Here is an 18,882-nt window from a genome sequence, read left to right on the forward strand (position 1 = left end):
GTTTGCCAATTCGCTGAGCCATAATTTGGTAGAGGGCGCTTCCCTCCTTTTCCAAAACAACAAGATTAATTTTTTTGCCGAAATGAGACTGTAAGAGATGAGTTGTTTTTGGGAGTTGGTTAATCCGTTTAGGGAATCGGACACTCCCAGGATTATCAGAAGCGGGTCTGGGTCTATTGAAGTCTCCAGAACTTCAGAGAGGACCCAAAAAATTCCACACCAATAACCATACAGACTAGAGCATAGGGCAAAGCAGTGGAGTAGTGTACCCTGCTCAGCCTGACATTTATCACACATAGGGGATGCATCAGGAAATATCCTATGCAGTTTAGTTTTGGAATAGTGTAATCTGTGTAATATCTTAAATTGTATGAGACGATGTCTGGAGTTAATGGAGCAGGTGTGGATATACTGCAAGCTATCCTCCCAGTCTGCCACCGAAATATCAGTCCCTAGTTCTTCCTCCCATTTTGCCTTAATGGCATCAGTAGAGGGTGCGCTTACGGATTGAAAAGTGTCATATAGACGAGATATCAGTTTGTCTGAGGTGGGGCATATTTTTATGCATCCGTCAAACATGGAAGGTTTAGCATTCCCAAATGTTGGGAGGTGTTTTCTAACATAGTCTCTAATTTGTAGGTATCTGAAAAAGTTACTTCTGGGAAGGTTATAAGTTTCCCTCAGCGATTCAAAGGAAGCAAAGGTCCCTCCTATATATAAATCCCCTATGGTACTTATCCCCAACTCTCCCCATCGCTCAAAGGTGTTATCAAGGTTAGAGGGGGCAAAGGAGGGATTCCTGGCAACAGGGAGCATGAATGATATTGGTCTAAGCTCAAAGTGGACTTTAATTTGCTTCCAGATTCGGACTGTGCTATGTATAATAGGATTGTTACGGTAAAGTGACATCTCCAGATTGACAGCTGACAAAATCACAGCACCAATAGAGAAGGGGTGACACTCCTCCCGCTCCATGCTAAGCCAGCTGGATGGCGGAGGTGCGTCATCCAGCAAAAACGTAACAGCGCGGAGGTTAGCGGCCCAATAGTAAAATATAAAATTTGGGAGAGACAATCCTCCTTCCATCTTGGATTTACATAGGTGTTTTTTACCTATCCTGTGGGTTTTATAATCCCAGATGAAAGGATTGATAATAGAGTCCAGTTGTTTATGAAAGGATTTAGGTATGAATACTGGGATGTTCTGGTATAGGTTGAGCAGTTGTGGGAGGAAGACCATTTTAATGGCATTAATTCTTCCGAGCAGAGAAATTGGAAGAGTTCTCCAAAATTGTATGTTTGCCTTGAGATTTTGCATCAGAGAAGGGAAATTCTCTTTAAATATTAAGGAGTATTGTTTGGTAACTACAATTCCAAGGTAGATACATTTTTCTGAAGATAACTTAACTGGAAGATGTTCTAGCCAGGAGGTGTTTTGTAACCGTATGGGCATTAATTCACTCTTGTTCCAATTTATTCTGTATCCCGAGAAGGTACCAAACAAATTAATCACCTCAAGAATAGCTGGAATAGCAAAATAGAAATTCTAAAATAAATAATAATAACTCTTAATTATTCACAGCTGATTTTCATTCTACATTACGTAACTGAAGACCTACCCAGGTGTTTTTCATTTTTATGTCATTACGATCTCTACAAAAGGGGACATCTTTGGAATATATTTTACATAAACATGGACCCAGCCAGAGATCATGTAGTGGCTTACAGAGGTGGAAAAATTGCCGGGAGAGGCAGAGGATTGCGTAACCGTGGTGGAAGACGACTGAGGGGAAGACCCAGAGTTGTAGTGTCAGATGAGATTAGGGCTACAATCATTGATCATGTTGTCAATCATGGTCTATCAATGAGAGATGCTGGTCTCAGAGTGCAGCCAAATTTGCAACGCTCAACTGTGTCGTCTATTATAAGAACCTTCCAGCAAACTAACAGGTAAGATATGCATTCTGCATGGGCATCTAACTGTACTGAATATTACTGTAGAGTAGTAAATCGAGCAAAAGCTCTCCGAACCACTTGTGTGTAATTTTATTTCTGTTTTAGGACCCAACGGTTACCAAATGGAGGGGGGAGAGGTAGGATTTTCTCTGCTCAGCAGGAAGCTCTAATTGTTGACATGGTCATTAGCAACAATGCCATAAAACTCAGAGAAATTCAAGAGAGAGTGTTGGCAGACAATAATACATTTCAAAATGTTGAAAGTGTAAGCACGACAACCATTGCTAGGGTTTTGACAAAGCATCATATCAGCATGAAGTAGGTGTAGACTGTTCCCTTTGAGAGGTCATTCATTTCATTCATGGATGACCTCAATGGAAGGCTTTTGCCAGGTGAAGAAAGAGGGCAAGTCAGAAGAAATATAGAAACCTGGGTGATTGTATGGGACAATGTGGCATTTCACCACTCCCATGCAGTCACAGAGTGGTTTACAGCCCATCCCGGGATGGTGTCACTTTTCCTCCCCCCTTACTCTCCCTTCCTCAACCCCATAGAATAATTATTTTCCTCATGGAGGTGGAAAGTTTATGTCAAATGTCACTATTGGATGCAATGAATGCAGGATGCCTGGATATCTCTGCAGAAGATTGCCAGGGATGGATCAAGCATGCAAAGATATTCTTTCCCAGGTGTATTGCGCGAGAGGCCATACGGTGTGATGTGGATGAGAACTTGTGGCCCAATGCAGCAGACAGGGTTGACTAGCATTGTTATATATCTGTTTCAGTTGGACAATATGCTATGCATATTCATAGTGTGTATACACTTTTTGTTTGTTTAACAGTACTGGAATTACATATTTTTGTGCATTTTGGAATTACTCTGCAAAAAGCAAAATACAGTAATATGCAAAAATACAGTAAATTATATTGAAGCATATTGCAGCCTTTCTGCTTTATTTCTTTACATATCTTGCAGGACATTCTATACAGTACAGGTTTGCCACTCTTCTTTTGTAAAAATGACTGTTGGTTCATCTAAAAAAATATGATATTAAAGACAAATTGACACATTTTCAAGTGGTAGCTGTTTTTAGAGTTTCGTAGGTCATGATACAATGAATGACAAAATGTGTATGTTGTGAGAGACTATTCGCTTTCATTTAGTAGAAAATGTTTCTTTTGAGACATGTAGGATGTGCATTGCCAAGTTGCATGTTGTTTTGATAACTGTATTTAGAATTTTGCACATGTATCCGCAGTATTGAACAATGCTTGTTAGCAATCGAAAAAAAACTGTAATATATACAGTAATACAATACATACTAATATTTGTATTTGAGACAAGTCGCTTTTGTCTGTTATAGAAGTTTGTGGGTTTGTGTGTGCACTGTGCATGCATGTGTGTCTATTTACGTGTGTGTAATAGGTTATTGTTCATGTGTGGGTTAAAGCCATGGTCGTATTCTTGCACTCTAGATGTCGCCTGCTTTGTCACAATGCCTCCCCCTCTCTCTCTACTTCCGTCTGTCTCTGTCTGCTTTCCTGTCTGCCTCCATCCCCCTTTATCACACTGACGCTATCTCTCTCTCCTCTTTAACTCCATCTGCTCTGTCTCACTCTGTCTTTCCATGTCTTCCCCTCCTCCCAGGAGGAATGTTTTATGGAGAGAGAGAGGAGGAGAGGAGGAGAGGAGGGGAGAACGGGAGGAGGAGAGGAGGAGAGGAGGGGAGGAAGGGAGGAGGACAGGAGGAGAGGAGGAGAGGAGGAGGGGAGGGGGAGAGGAGGAGAGGGGAGGAGAAGAGGAGAGGAGGGGAGGAGAGGAGGAGAGGAGGAGAAGAGGAGGTGGAGAGGGGAAGAGGAGAGGAGGAGAGGAGGAGAGGAGAGGAGGAGAGGAGGAGAGAGAAAGAGACACCAGGAAAGAGGACTAGTGGTCTCCCTCTGATAGTTTCGTATTGTATTTGTACAGGTGTGGCATGGTGTGTGTTACTGTATCGGTGTGGGCGTGTATGATTTAACAGTGGTGCCTCTGTCTTAGTGCCCACCCTGTTGGGCTGACGTGTCCCTCCCTGCCTCCCCCTCTCCTGCTCACCCCCTCGCCCCGTCCTGTGCGTGAGACTGACGATGCACAGGCCCCGTCTCCCCTGTCGCTGAGCTGGGGCTGTGGCAGGGAGACAGCCTTTTTTGGCTTGCATACATCTTTAACTCACACGTACACACACATACACACAGACACAGACACACAGAGACAGACACACACACACACACACACACACACACACACACACACACACACACACAGTAGGCAGGCAGATACACACACACAGGCGTGCGTATAAGGTCTGTCTGATATTAGATTCACTAGTCAGAGCTGAAGAGGTGCAATATTAAAACATAATATTTCAGTCATCTCCCCATTAGCAACAGACTCAGTGTGGAGCCCCACTTTTCTGTCTCCTCTCCTTACAGTCTCTATACAGCGCAAAGCAGACTCATGACAGTCTGTCACCAACGCAGTATTGGCATTATTACATATCCTGACCCATAGCATTCTACATACAGTATGTATGACACAATCCCCTGTTATCAATATAAATACTAATAATTAATCTGGTGTAAGGTTAGGGGTTGGGCCCATAGTGCTAGTCCCTCTCTCTGTCAGGCCTGTAGCCTCCCTCATTCCCTCTCTCTGTCAGGCCTGTAGCCTCCCTCATTCCCTCTCTCTGTCAGGCCTGTAGCCTCCCTCATTTCCTCTCTCTGTCAGGCCTGTAGCCTCCCTCAGTCCCTCTCTCTGTCAGGCCTGTAGCCTCCCTCAGTCCCTCTCTCTGTCAGGCCTGTAGCCTCCCTCAGTCCCTCTCTCTGTCAGGTCTGTAGCCTCCCTCATTCCCTCTCTCTGTCAGGCCTGTAGCCTCCCTCAGTCCCTCTCTCTGTCAGGCCTGTAGCCTCCCTCATTCCCTCTCTCTGTCAGGCCTGTAGCCAACCTCAGTCCCTCTCTCTGTCAGGCCTGTAGCCTCCCTCATTCCCTCTCTCTGTCAGGCCTGTAGCCAACCTCAGTCCCTGTGTGCTGGTGGGATCCCAGGCAGCTCTAATTAGATCCGCAGGGCTCATTAGTCTGCTGGTAGATTACATACTTCATTAGCCTCTGGAACAACAGATCACAGCTCATTCAGCACTAATGGCTGCTACGCCACATTGCACTGACACATGTACACTCACTCCATCTCCATAACTCTCCTCTCGGTAATACAAACACACATGTTCACACACTTTCTCTTTGCCACACACACACACCGGCACACATTGCATGTATTGCATGGACATACAAATGTACGCAGACACACAATGTCGATTATGCTTGCAATTCTTTACACAATTTGTCTAAAGTCTGTCATGAATTACTATGTATCAGCGGATCTGAGAGCTACAAATGTATCTAACATGTAGCAGAGGGGCTTGTTGCAATAAAGAGGGGATGAGGGGGTGAAGGGTGGAGGAGAGGAAATTAAATGATGAAAGGTGGAGCAGGAATGAGATGAGAGCGATAAAGAGACCTTTGAGTGGGGGTCTATGAGGATGCCATGGCTTCCATCATATGTATGCACCACATAGCTACCGTCAGCGTGTGTGTGTGTGTGTGTGTGTGTGTGTGTGTGTGTGTCTGTGTGTAAGAAAGGAGCCTTTCTCCAGACGCCTGCCAGCTGCCCTCCCCCCTCCCGTCTTGTCCTAGCAGAGAAGGAGTTAAGACCTCAGCTGTCAGCAACAAAAACAAACTGAGGGGGCAATTTTCACTAAATGTTTTAACCCCACCACAGGCCCAGCCCAGCAAATCAATGTCTCCCCCTCCTCCTGATCTTTTCTCTCGCGCTACCTCCCTCTTTCATCTCTCTTCTTCCGCAGTCTCTCTCGCTCCTTCCCTCCTCCATCCCTCTCTCTGTCTCTGTCTGCCAGGGGAGGTTCACACACAGCAGCATAGCAGCAGTGGCTGTAGCCTGTGGGGTCTGGCAGACACAGTCTAAATATGGAAAGCCAGCGGGAAACACTTTAAATGTTCCTACAGAAAACCATTGACCCCTACAGTGGTCCTGACATAGTCCATGTGGTCCAGAACCAAGGTCGCCATGGTCAGGCTGTGGGTCTCTGAGTATGCAGCATAAAGGTGGTTGACCTACAGGGGGTAAATGAGTATAAATGGCTTTTGCTGATTTGATCCATTAGGGGACCAGGACCGGGACATGACCATTCACAATTGTCGGCCATCACACCCCACCGGTAATGGCACTCAGAGGGTCTCACCCACTCCACAGGGGGTAGACGAGGGTGTAATGTGCAGTCTTAAATAAACAGTTGTAGAAGGGTGCTATTAGCCAAGGAATCATTCCATGTTATACATATAAAAATGGCCAGTGGTGACTTGATGCATTAGGGGACCAGGACACGACCGTTCCCGGTCATCGGTCATCACACTCCACCGGTGGAAGCACTTATTGGGCTGCATGCATAGGAAATGAAATCATTATGAAGGGGAGGAGGGGAGGAGAGAGGGATAAGGAGGGGAAACACTCCTGATTCCCATTAATCCTACTACTAAAACAGAGCCTGAGAGCTTCAGGGTAGAATTTCCTGATTCCCTCCTTTAGATTTACACGTCAAGCGAGAGGTGCTCTGTTCAACACCATGGTTCAGCTAGTTCAGATGCACTTCGGCTAGAATTTCTCTCCCCCGGTTGGTTGACTGGAAGGCTGGGAGGTGATTTATAGATGTGCTGGTACTGTAAAAGTGTAAATGTACACCCAGGGTTAGGGTACAGGGATGCTGGAGTTATTAAAGCTTTGTTACATTACTCATTCTCACATTGTGGAAGGGGCTGAGTCAGACAGGGACTTCCCTGAGCATCTCTACAGAGGCAGGCACACACTCACGCACACATGCACGTGCCCACACACGAGTGCACACGTACACACGCACACGCACACACGATTGCATGCATACACACGCACACCCACATACAGTATACACACACACACTTGCACGTTGTGAACGCACGCACACACACGCGCGCGCACACACATACAGAAACATCAGATAGCGCTCATATTTCCAATTAGGGTGGAGGAATCCATCCTTATTTTCCTTGGCCGACTTGTTTTGTTGGAGTCCAGATTTGTGTGTTTTATTCCATTCCATCCATCACCTCTCTCTCTCTCTCTCTCTCTCTCCACCCCCTGTCTTCTCTTCTCCCTTTTTTCATGGTCTGCTGTTCCATAGCCTGTAAAGCAACAGCTTGTGTTTGTTTGCAGCATAGTAACAGTGCCCAGCGTGTGTTCTGTGTGTTCTGTGTGTGGAGGTGTGCGTCATCGTCCCCCTCCTCCACCTCAGGTGTCCACCAACCAGCCTGCCTGCCCATGCTCTGAGGGCATGGATCCCTCTCTCCTTCTGACGCTGGTACAGCCTCCATCTCCCTCTTGCCTGTGCCTATCCACATCACTCTCTATAGTAGAGGGATTATCCCTATGTCCTCTCCCCATCCAGCGTCGCTTGGTTATATTGACAGGGTGCAGGGATGGGGAGAGGGAGGGATGGAGGGAGGGAGGAGCGGAGAAAGGCAAGGACGGGCTGTTTGAGTAATGAGGTGCTGACACGGCTGGAGTCAGGCCCACGAAGCCCTCAGCCTGGGTGGCAACAAGACACACGCTACAATAGAGGAGAGAGGGATGGGGACAGAGAGACTGAATGTGTGTGTTTGTGTGTGGTGCAGGTGTGTTTGAATGTTTGTTTGTGTGTGTGGGTGTTTTGGGTGTGGGTGAGGGATTGAGGGCATTTTTACATATGACATTTGGAACCCTGGTTCGGTGTCACGGTTTCGGCCGAGGCTGCTCCTCCTCCTGGTTCGGGCAGGCTTCGGCGGTCGTCGTCTCCGGAGTACTAGCTGCCACCGATCTATGTTTCATGTTCGTTTGGTTTGGTCTTGATGTTGTACACCTGTGTCTAGTTAGTCCTCGTTAGTGTTCTATTTAGTTCTTGTTGTGTGTGTCTGTGTTTGTGTGTGATTGTTTCGCTGTCGTGTTTGTGCGCTACTGTTGCCTTGTGCATTTGGTATTTTCCTCCTCTGTGTTAGGAGGTTATTTACGCACTGTTTTGTGCGCCTTTTGGTTTTCGCCTGTGTGCGGACTTTCTCGCCTCCGGGCGTTTGACTCGTTTTTTTGAGTGTGCTATTCACTAAAGTCTATTGGACTTATTTTTCTGCGTCCTGCATCTGATTCCTGCACCACACCCACCTACAGCACCCACTGACATTCGGTTTCCTGGAACATTATGTTTTGCTTTTACAAGACCTGAAAATAACTGTTTCAGGGTGTGATTTGAGAGACGTACATTCTACATAACGTTAGCAAGCTAGCTAGTTTACAACAAATAAAAAGTTCCACGCGACTCGCGCTGCCGCGTCACAATACCTGGTACTCTCGTCCTGGATTTTTGGAACCGTTACTCACACAAGTCCAGGATTCGTTTCAGTCTGGGTTCGTTTGTGTTTCGCACATGCTTTATAGCTCGGATCAGGGTACCAAGCGCTCCAGGCTCATACAGGGGATATGTGAAAGCGCCCTCACAAATCAAGAAAGAGAGAAGAATGCAAGATATCAGAAATGTATTTTCTACCTCCTCTAATAGTCTCTAGAGTCAGACACAGTCACTCTGAGAGACAGGGCAGACCAGAGAGAGGTGAGGGTACATTTGGCCCCCTGTAGCAGGTGTGTGTTCCTGGCTATAGTCCTGATCTCTGTGGCTGTCTGGTGGCCAGGAAGAGAGATGACCACACACACATGCACACACACACACACACATACTTATAATTCATCCCACACATACCCCGGACCAGACTAAATGACCTCCTCTGCCTGTGGTAACCGTACGCCTCTGTAAGAACTCTGTTCAGACTGTTTATGTATGACATCAAACAGAGACAAAATAAACAAGACACATCAGACAGCTTGACATCACAGGAGGAATGCACAGTGCTTTTTTTCACTGACCATAAAAGGGCTTCATAGCTGAAATGAATGAAATATCTGCTTTACACAGACATGAGGGTCACTGAAGCTGTCAGCGTCCATTCTGGGAGCAGCCTTCAGCTGTGGAGGGGACAGGAGAGAGGAGGAGAGAGGAGGAGAGGAGTAGAAAGGCGGAGTGGAGGGTGGAAGGAGTAGTGGTGTCTATTCAATGTCAATTGGGGTGGTGGGTATTCAGCAGCCTGATGATCTGGGTGTAGTTATTGGCCAGTCTGTTAGTTTTAGCCATGATGCTCCTGTATTCCCACGTCTGAGTGATGGAAGCGGGAAGAACAGGCCGTGGCTCGGGTAGCTGAGGTCCCTGATGATTTTCTTGGCCATCCTGCGACCCCCCCACCACCCCCACCCCCCTCCTCTCTCCTCTCTTCTCTTCTCTGGAGGGGCCTGGTGTGGGGGAGGGAGAGTGCTGTAATCTGGCTGTCTGAACTGGCCGACACTCTGCGACAGCCTCTCCTCACTCATCATGCCAATCCCAACGCAGCCTTTGAACTCCGCCGCCAAGAAAGTGTAGCACTGCTTTTTTCCCCCTCAGGAATGATCAGAAAAATCATAATAATAAAATAGGGGATCTGAAAAAAGCTGGCGAGCTAGGGGCCTTGAAGATTGTCAGCGTGCTGTTAATAAGCTGAAGGAGCATGCTGAGGGGGTGATGTCAGAGAGCATTAGGCCTTATTGCTGGGTTGAGTGACACCTGGGATTATCAACTGTAGAGAGGAATAAAACAGCTTTCATCAGAGTGGGGCTGGGGCCTGTCTGTTTGATGTCAGAGTGAAGGAATCACACACATACACACACACACACAGGGTTTGGGGAAGGGGACCAGGAGCAGAGTGCACTACAATATGGGGTCATTAGGAACAAGTGTAGTGAATGATCAAGGGCCAGTATGTGTTAGGAACTAAGGATGGTCCCACTACCACCACAACAGGGGCTGCCCTGTCTCTTCAGACCTCTGTTTCAGACTAGAGACTATCATGTCTCTTCAGATCTCTGTTTCAGGCTAGAGGCTATCATGTCTCTTCAGATCTCTGTTTCAGGCTAGAGGCTATCATGTCTCTTCAGACCTCTGTTTCAGACTAGAGACTATCATGTCTTTTCAGACCTCTGTTTCAGACTAGAGACTATCATGTAACCATCTGTTATCATTACTAAGGAGAATACATTTTCTGGACCACATTGCCTGATCAGGAAAAACTCTGGGCCCTATCTATCATGTACAGCCCTATCTGAGATGTGAACTGACCTGTTGTGTTTCCTGTTAGGTCACTTCCTGGGGAACCACAGTGTGTTGGACATCCTGAGACAGGAGGGCTATGAGGTGGTGCACACACCGTCACACTACCAGGAACCAATCCCAGAGTGAGTACAGAGACACACGCCGCCCACACAGCAGGGCTACAACCCAAACACATACACACACATTGATACATACAGTACCAGTCAAAAGTTTGGACACACTTACTCATTCAAGGGTTTTTCTTTATTTTTACTATTTTCTACATTGTAGAATAATAGTGAAGACATCAAAACTATGAAATAACACATATGGAATCATGTAGTAACCAAAAAAGTGTTAAACAAATCCAAATATATGTTATATTTGACATTCTTCTAATAGCCACCCTTCGCCTTGATGACAGCTTTGCACACTCTTGGCATTCTCTCAACCAGCTTCATGAGGTAGTCACCTGGAATGCATTTCAATTAACAGGTGTGCCTTGTTAAAATTTAATTTGTGGAATTTCTTTCCTTCTTAATGCGTTTGAGCCAATCAGTTGTGTTGTGTATACAGAAGATAGCCCTATTTGGTAAAATACCATGTCCATATTATGGCAAGAACAGCTCAAATAAGCAAAATAATATAAGAAACAAATAAGAAACGACAGTCCATCATTACTTTAAGACATGAAGGTCAGTCAATACGGAAAATGTCAAGAACTTTTAAAGTTTCTTCAAGTGCAGTCGCAAAACCATCAAGCGCTATGATGAAACTGGCTCTCATGAGGACCGCCACAGGAATGGAAGACCCAGACTTACCTCTGCTGCAGAGGATAGGTTCATTAGAGTTACCAGCCTCAGAAATTGCAGCCCAAATAAATGCTTCACAGTTCAAGTAACAGACACATCTCAACATCAACTGTTCAGAGGGGACTGTGTGAATCAGGCCTTCATGGTCGAATTGCTGCAAGGAAACCAATACTAAAGGACACCAATAAGAAGAAGAGACCTGCTTGAGCCAAGAAACACGCGCAATGGACATTAGACCGGTGGAAATGTGTCCTTTGGTCTGGAGTCCAAATTGGAGATTTTTGGTTCCAACCGCCGTGTCTTTGTGAGGCGCGGTGTGGGTGAACGGATGATCTACGCATGTGTAGTTCCCACCGTAAAGCATGGAGGAGGAGGTATTATGGTGTGGGGGTGCTTTTCTGGTGAAACTGTCTGCGATTTATTTAGAATTCAAGGCACACTTAACCAGCATGGTTGCCACAGCATTCTACAGCGATACGCCATCCCATCTGGTTTGGGATTAGTGGGACTATCATTTATTTTTCAACAGGACAATGACCCAACACACCTCCAGGCTGTGTAAGGGCTATTTTACCAAGAAGGAGAGTGATGGAGTGCTGCATCAGATGACCTGGCCTCCACAATCCCCCGACCTCAACCCAATTGAGATGGTTTGGGATGAGTCGGACCGCAGAGTGAAGGAAAATCAGCCAACAAGTGCTCAGCATATGTGGGAACTCCTTCAAGACTGTTGGAAAAGCATTCCAGGTGAAGCTGGTTGAGAGAATGCCAAGCGTGTGCAAAGCTGTCATCAAAGCAAAGGGTGGCTATTTGAAGAATCTCAAATATAAAATATATTTTGATTTGAACACTTTTCTGTTTACTACATGATTCCATATGTGTTATTTCATAGTTTTTATGTCTTCACTATTATTCTACAATGTAAAAAATAGAAAAAATAAAGAAAGGCCCTTGAATTAATAGGTTTGTCCAAACTTTTGACTGGTAGTGTATGTATGGGCATTGGGCACTAATTCATATGAACCCTCTCACAAACACACAGTCACAAGTTACCCCATAACTTTACAATCCCACATCAACCGTGTTCACTCCAGAGCAGAAACACATTACATGTACTAATTGACCCCCACAGATGTGCTAAATGTAGCACACATGTTTCAGTACATGTAGTACACCATTACACAACCAGAGCTCAGCTAAATAGGAATTCTTTGATTCCCCCAACCCTCACTCCCTCCCCCCGCCAGCTGTGAGAGGTGGGCCAGCCTGCTCCCAGCTACCCCTTGCATGGCCACCTCATAGAAAGGCCTCAACCATTTGCCTCCTGGAGAGGGGTGCTGCATCTCCTCACGCAAACCAGCCCCCAGTCTCCCCTGTGAACTCTCCCACCCCGAACACCCCAGCATGCAGGCAGCAGCAGGAGGACTTGGGGGGGGTTGATCCAAGGGCCGAGCAGGTCGGGCCCATTAAAATAGCAGCGATAATGGTTACAGCATTCACTTGAACTAGGGTGAAAATTGAAAAATTAGGAACAGCAAGGGAAATCACATAAAGCAGAGCTACAGTAAAATCTCCCATCCAGCCACTGCTTTTACAAACTCACTTCCCCACTGCAAATTCCAGCTGTAAGCAAACCGTTCCTCCCTGGCTCATACACAGACCAGGCCCCAGCCGAGCTGAAGGCCACAGCAGTTCTGTTTCAAAAACTGACAAGTGGAATGACTGATTGTGGTCGAAACACAAAACACAAAACCCCTCAAAGCATGTTGTGCTCTCTGATATGAGGTGACACAACAACACAATATGTCAGGAAGCTTGTCGGGTGTTTATGAAGTGTAAACCTCAAAACTGAGCCTGAACCCAGAGGCATCACGTGTTCTCTGCTCAATAGAGATATTATGACAGAAGGAAAAAGTGACTCAGTGTAGAGTGGCTATAGCCCACAGCCAGCCACTGTAGTCAGTATTACACTGGCAAACACAGAACTGAGCACTGTGTGGTCTGGACCTAGGGCCTCATTATGATGTCAAACATCCAGGGTGTTTACTGATGGGAAAGCAATATGACCCTTCATATGCATAGTAGGAAGAAGTTTCCCCTAGATGTTAAGGTATATGGGGTTTGGGGGTTTTCTGATCATAGACCTGTGCCTACAGGCAACTACCGGTAACCAGATAGGGAAAGACAGGTAAGGAATGAACTCCTTGTGGATTAGTGTAGGGCCATGTTTCAATACTTTTGAAATGTATTCTAACTTCCTCCTTTCCTGCTTGCACATGATTGTGTTGATCAAAGCAATGTAATTGAACCCTTACTTTCACCTATCCGACCGTGTTACATTAGTGACTACTTCAATGAAATAAATATGGTAAGGATGAATTTCTAAGGTATTGAGTTGTCAAGGTGGTTGGGGCAGATGTCACTCAGACAAGCCTCCACATGGGTTACAGTTTCCTCCCTTGTGGCTGATTTAGACACTTAGTAAACGTTTTACAAGCACAGAGGGCATCGTGTCCCTGTTTGAAGTTCAAAGCCCTTTGGACCATATAGGTAGACTAGAAAGCACCATGGCAGTCAGGTCACCTTAAACCACACACCATTACACATTCACACACAGCATATAAGGAGAACCTCCCTAAAATATCTTACATAAACTGCTCACCAACATCATTCTGTTATCTTTAATCTATGCTAGTGATGAGTGAACACACAGCCAGGTCTATACCATAATGCTATGATATTCAACAAGCATATAGTGTTCTGTCCCACAGAGAACCAACAGATAACCCCAGCAATGGGGGCTCCGATGCGGGTACAGCCGCTCCCTCTGACTGGGTGACCAGCCCCTCAGATCTGGATGATAGCCTGGATGGTCTGGAGGAGCTGGAGGATGAGGAGCTGCCCCACATGCTGCTGCCAGACAGCCTGAGCCAGCTAGAGGAGTTTGGGAGACACAAGCGCCCCCGGAAGGCCCACCGCGGCCATGGCCGCCCACGCCTCTTCAGTGACCTGTGGGTCCGCATCGGTGACGGGTGAGAGAAGAGGGGAACAAACACACACTGTCTCTAGCTCTTTATTGAAACCATTCAATGACAACAAAAAAATTGCATAAAATGAAGAGCAGCAGACAGTGCAACTGCACACTCATAGAACACTCACACAGCGAGAGACAGGAACAAGCTCTGGCAGAAACTACCACAGTGTTCCTGTTAACCTGACTGATCTTGTTCTCTCACCCTCCAGCAGCACAACTCCTCAGCCGACTGTGAGGATAACCAATGGCTACGTGACGGTGGAGCCTCTCCTCACCCACCAGGAGCAGAGGAGGAGGACAGGCCTCTACCCCCCATTGGAGCCGCCCAGCCAGGCCTCACCCTCCGCGCTGCCCACCCCCAGCTCAGCCCAGTCCACCATCGGCACCACCCACGCCCTCGCTTGCCTACTAACGTTACTCACCTCGCACCTGCTGTTCACCTCCTGACCACACGGTGGAGCTCTCTCCACAGACACACTAACACTGTCTCCATACCTGAGCACTGTTATGTGCCTAGAACCCTAGAACATACAAAGATCTACATATAAAGATTCTGCAAACGGGAACTGGAGGTGGAAATAAACTGCTATGGGCCTGGAACATCCACAGAACATAGAACCTGTGGACATGGATATGAGGGTAGGGGACAACAGACAGACAGACAGACAGACACACCAAGGACTTCTGAGACAGAGCTGTCCGTCTTCAGGCTTCAGGGAATGGAGCAGGATCAGTCTGTGAAAAGTCCTTTAAACTCACACTGTGGAATAACTTTCACCCATGACAAAATGGATAAACGGTCTCTATCAGAGAACTAATGGAAGATACTGTATATACGACATCCATATTATGAAGTTGTCAGGCCGAGTCTTAAAATCCCAAGAAAGCAATATGATAAAACAAGGAGTATAGCACAAGGTCTGTAACTCTCAGAAGAGTCTGTGAGGTGTCTAAAACCACCTTAAATTAAGTGTTATTATTATGAATAATATTGATATTAATGATGAGAATAGACACACTAATGACTATAATAACAGCTATAACTCTGTAATAAGGTCTGATATCTTATAGACATAGGATGTGGAGCACACACACAGTGAAGTTTTTGTAAATTGTGCATTTTGTTCATAAAGAAATATTGTATATTTATTATTTCTCAAAGAGTATATTTTCTTGCATTTGATGATTACTGGAAAAATAAACTTTTGGAAATTCACTCAGGTTTCTTGGAGTGCTTATTTTTCTAGGCCTGCATGTCCATGCTAATGCCAGTTAGTATTCCATTTCAAGCACAGTGCACAAATGTAAAGGTAAGCCTAGACTTACAGAAAATGTAGAGGGGAATTCTCCAAGAAGTGAATTCACTGCCCTCTACTGGTTCCAATTGGCATGCAGGGATTGGTCATCAAGTTTCACGGTATGGTTCTACTTTCACCACCAGGTGGCAACAGCGGCTTAAACAAAAAAACAAAAATCACAAAATGCTCAAGCTCCAATATGAAACCAATTAAGGCTCCGTGGTCATGGACACCTCTGCTACTCCCACCACTTTCAGCAACGCTCTTGTTAGCTTTTATGTAGTCAAAGTATATATATTATGTATAATTTCCAACAGCGTAAGCTTTAGCGCAAATGTTATTTTCTGCAGTAGGCTAGTCTACAACAGGTGGCAATGGTGACAGTGAGTTGACTATTCCAAGAACTCAAACAAAGCGCTTAGTTTATAGCACTTTGAAAACTAGAAACTAGGATTGTCGTATTTTCACTGGTGCCATATTATTTGATCTAATCCAATTCAGTGTAGATCACACCATAGGGCTATACCTTTATTTATTTAAACTGATGTCATTTGATAAAAAAAAAAACGAAACACAATTTCAGTGGTTCAATTAATTTGGTTAATTTAGGCCGCCTGGTAAAAAAATTTTTTTTATTTATTTATTGAGAAAACGAAACTCATATACTTGTAACCAGTTGACGATATTTTTTAAGGTTGATCCAAAGAGTATTAAAAAATGTTTTACAGTGTAGGCCTATTCCACATTGCATCTATCAGAGTAGGCTACAGCTCTTTAGATGTATTTTTACCTTTGGGATTTCATTTGTTAAAGTAATTTTTTTGTGCAGAATAAAACAAATGGATCGTTATTTCTTTGTTTCTTTGTTCAATATGTCAAATTAAATGTGACAGGTTTCTGACTAATGGTGCCTAATGTGAGCAATCATCATACAGTATAGGACTATGCAGAGAAAAGAGAGGTTTGTGAATTTTCTTAATTGTGGGAGCACTGTTTCACCTACAAAACCCACAACGGTGATTAAAACGTTCTTAATTCAATGGCACAGTATAATGTTATGCATAGCCTCAACCCTTATCTAGGCAAGCCTATCTATTTATATGAAACATGTTATTTATTTATTCATTCATTCATTATCATTTTTATTTAGTTATTGTCACACGTTCAGTCATTCCCGAAATCCACGTTGACCCATATGACTCAGGCATGTTGTTGCTGGAAGTTCCTCTAGTCCTGTACACCGGCTGCTTTTAATTAACCTAACAGAGCCTTGCACTGGAGCCATCTGTATAGCACGGAAACCAAAAATACTAGACCTATGTTGTCCTGTATTTACTGGAAATATAGGTATACTAATACATGGGAAAAGTCAGAGTAATAACAGACATTCAATGTTGAATGTGTTTATTATTATGAAATATTGAGGCATATAGCTAGATATTGGAGCAGAGATAGGCTTCATATCTATTCCAAAATATGCATTCTTAATCTATTTCATAATAAATCTCATGCACAAAGCATTGGTTGACTGAAATAGTGTCTCACCATATAGTAAACACAAACCAAACAGATTTAATGAGCTCAATAATTATGACCTGTATGATCCATCTATTCCATTCTGTCTGAGACTATGATAATATGTAACAATCCATTTGAGATTGAAATCCATTTGAAATTGAAAATATTTTTCTTGAGAGACACCTGTTCAAATTGGCAGCAAACATACACTTTTGTCAAATGAAAGATAAGGAAGTAGCACAATAAACAGCAATGAATTGACGCAAGATGACAGATACAAAACACAATCACAACTCACTCAATAAAGTACAATTTCCAATACCTTATAATACAAATCAAGTATAACAGTGTGAATGCTTCTAGTAAAAGCCACTCCTTCACAAGTAGTATCCTAACTGCCACAGCCATTATGCCAACTTGTTCTGCTGGTGGTTGCTTGCTAACTAAATCCCCTTCACCTAATTGAGATGCTCCAATGACACTCTAACCCCATTAATATTAATTGGATAATAAATTATGATAACTGTCTAAACTTTGTTCCAATTTCAACATCCTCTCTTCCTTCCTCCAGACAGAGTTTCTGGCATGATGGATGGAGGGGAACAAGTTTTAAGAAATTAACAGCTATTTCACCCCTTAAGCCAAGACAGGACAATGTTTGCCTTTGCTAAAATACCATTTTCCCTGGGCTTTGGGGTGTTGTTTGACAGAGTGGGGGTCCTGACAGGGTTCACACAGGACTGACCCTCACACTACCCAGGAAAGAGACCAGTCTGCATATAAATAAAAGATTACAGCGGAAAATCAATTTCTGGGCAAACTCATTAAAAATTCTTCATCACCTTAAATGATTCCCCTTCTTTTTGAATTCTCCCCCCTCTATCTCCCGGCGCTCCCCTCTCTCTCCTCCCTCCATCCTTCCTTCCCCTGTTGCTCTCCCCCAGCGGTAATTACCAGCACAAGTCGTTTTTTGCCCTTTGATTTGCACCGTTTCACAAATGAAGGTTAAGTTTGTTTAACCGCGGTGGATTTGCCAGTCATGTTAAAGCATATAATGTGGCAGGTCCTTGTTTTCTCCACACACCTCCACCCCTGGCCTCACTCCCCCTCTCCACGCGCTTCCTGGGAGGTTGGGGGTGGTGGGGGGTTCCAAGGTTAAGGCTTGCCGGGGCCCAGGGCCGAGGTGGGCTGCAATGGATCAGGCGCCAGACTGAGTTGACTTGACTGGAGGGGGATAAGGAAGTTGTTAAAAATCACCTCTGGTAAAAGGATTACAAATCAAACAAAAAAGCTTAGTGGCATGTTTGCCTTGTGAGGGCCTTTAGGTGCTCGCAGGAACCTATTGAAAGCAACAGGATGGAGGAGAGAGATAAGAAAGCGATTGTTATCCAGTCCAAGGTCTTCCATCAAGGACCTTAGAAATCAATACTATGTTGCTTCTATGAGAGTTATAGTTTGTGAGTTGTGGTTATGAATTGAAAGGAACGAAAATACACAAAAGACACACACATCAATTATTGGATGTTCACATTTCAAATTGTTTCCCCTTGTGTGAACCTACAGTGGCTGGCGAAAGTATTCACCCCCCTTGGCATTTTTCCTATTTTGTTGCCATACAACCTGGAATTAAAATTGATTTTTGTATCATTTGATTTACACAACATGCCTACCACTTTGAAGATGCAAAATATAGAACAGAAAACTTGAGCGTGCATAACTATTCACCCCCCCCAAAGTCAATACTTTGTAGAGCCACCCTTTGCAGCAATTACAGCAGCAAGTCTCTTGGGGTATGTCTCTATAAGTTTGGCACATCTAGTCACTGGGATTTTTGCCCATTCTTCAATGCAAAACTGCTCCAGTTGGATGGGTTCCTCTGGTGTAAAGCAATCGTTAAGTCATAGCACAGATTCTCAATTGGATTTAGGTCTGGGGTTTGACTAGGCCATTCCAAGACATTTAAATGTTTCCCCTTAAACCACT

General features: G+C 44.8%; 1 protein-coding gene across 3 annotated transcripts in view; it reads left to right on the forward strand.

The window, feature by feature from the left end:
• Nucleotides 1–15,299, forward strand: part of trabd2b (TraB domain containing 2B) — a 75,064-nt gene extending 59,765 nt beyond the window's left edge. The window contains exons 5-7 of one of the 3 annotated variants that reach the window (XM_041839431.1): nt 10,284–10,380; nt 13,806–14,081; nt 14,293–15,299. In XM_041839431.1, coding sequence (XP_041695365.1) covers nt 10,284–10,380; nt 13,806–14,081; nt 14,293–14,530 — 611 coding nt within the window. In that variant the 3' untranslated portion in view covers nt 14,531–15,299. The remainder of the gene's footprint in view (nt 1–10,283; nt 10,381–13,805; nt 14,082–14,292) is intronic. The other 2 variants (XM_041839432.1, XM_041839433.1) reach the window with 2 other exon arrangements.
• Nucleotides 15,300–18,882: the final 3,583 nt, after the last annotated feature.

This window comes from Coregonus clupeaformis, chromosome 20 (assembly GCF_020615455.1).
Source record: "Coregonus clupeaformis isolate EN_2021a chromosome 20, ASM2061545v1, whole genome shotgun sequence".
In the NCBI taxonomy this organism is placed as follows: Eukaryota; Metazoa; Chordata; class Actinopteri; order Salmoniformes; family Salmonidae; genus Coregonus; species Coregonus clupeaformis.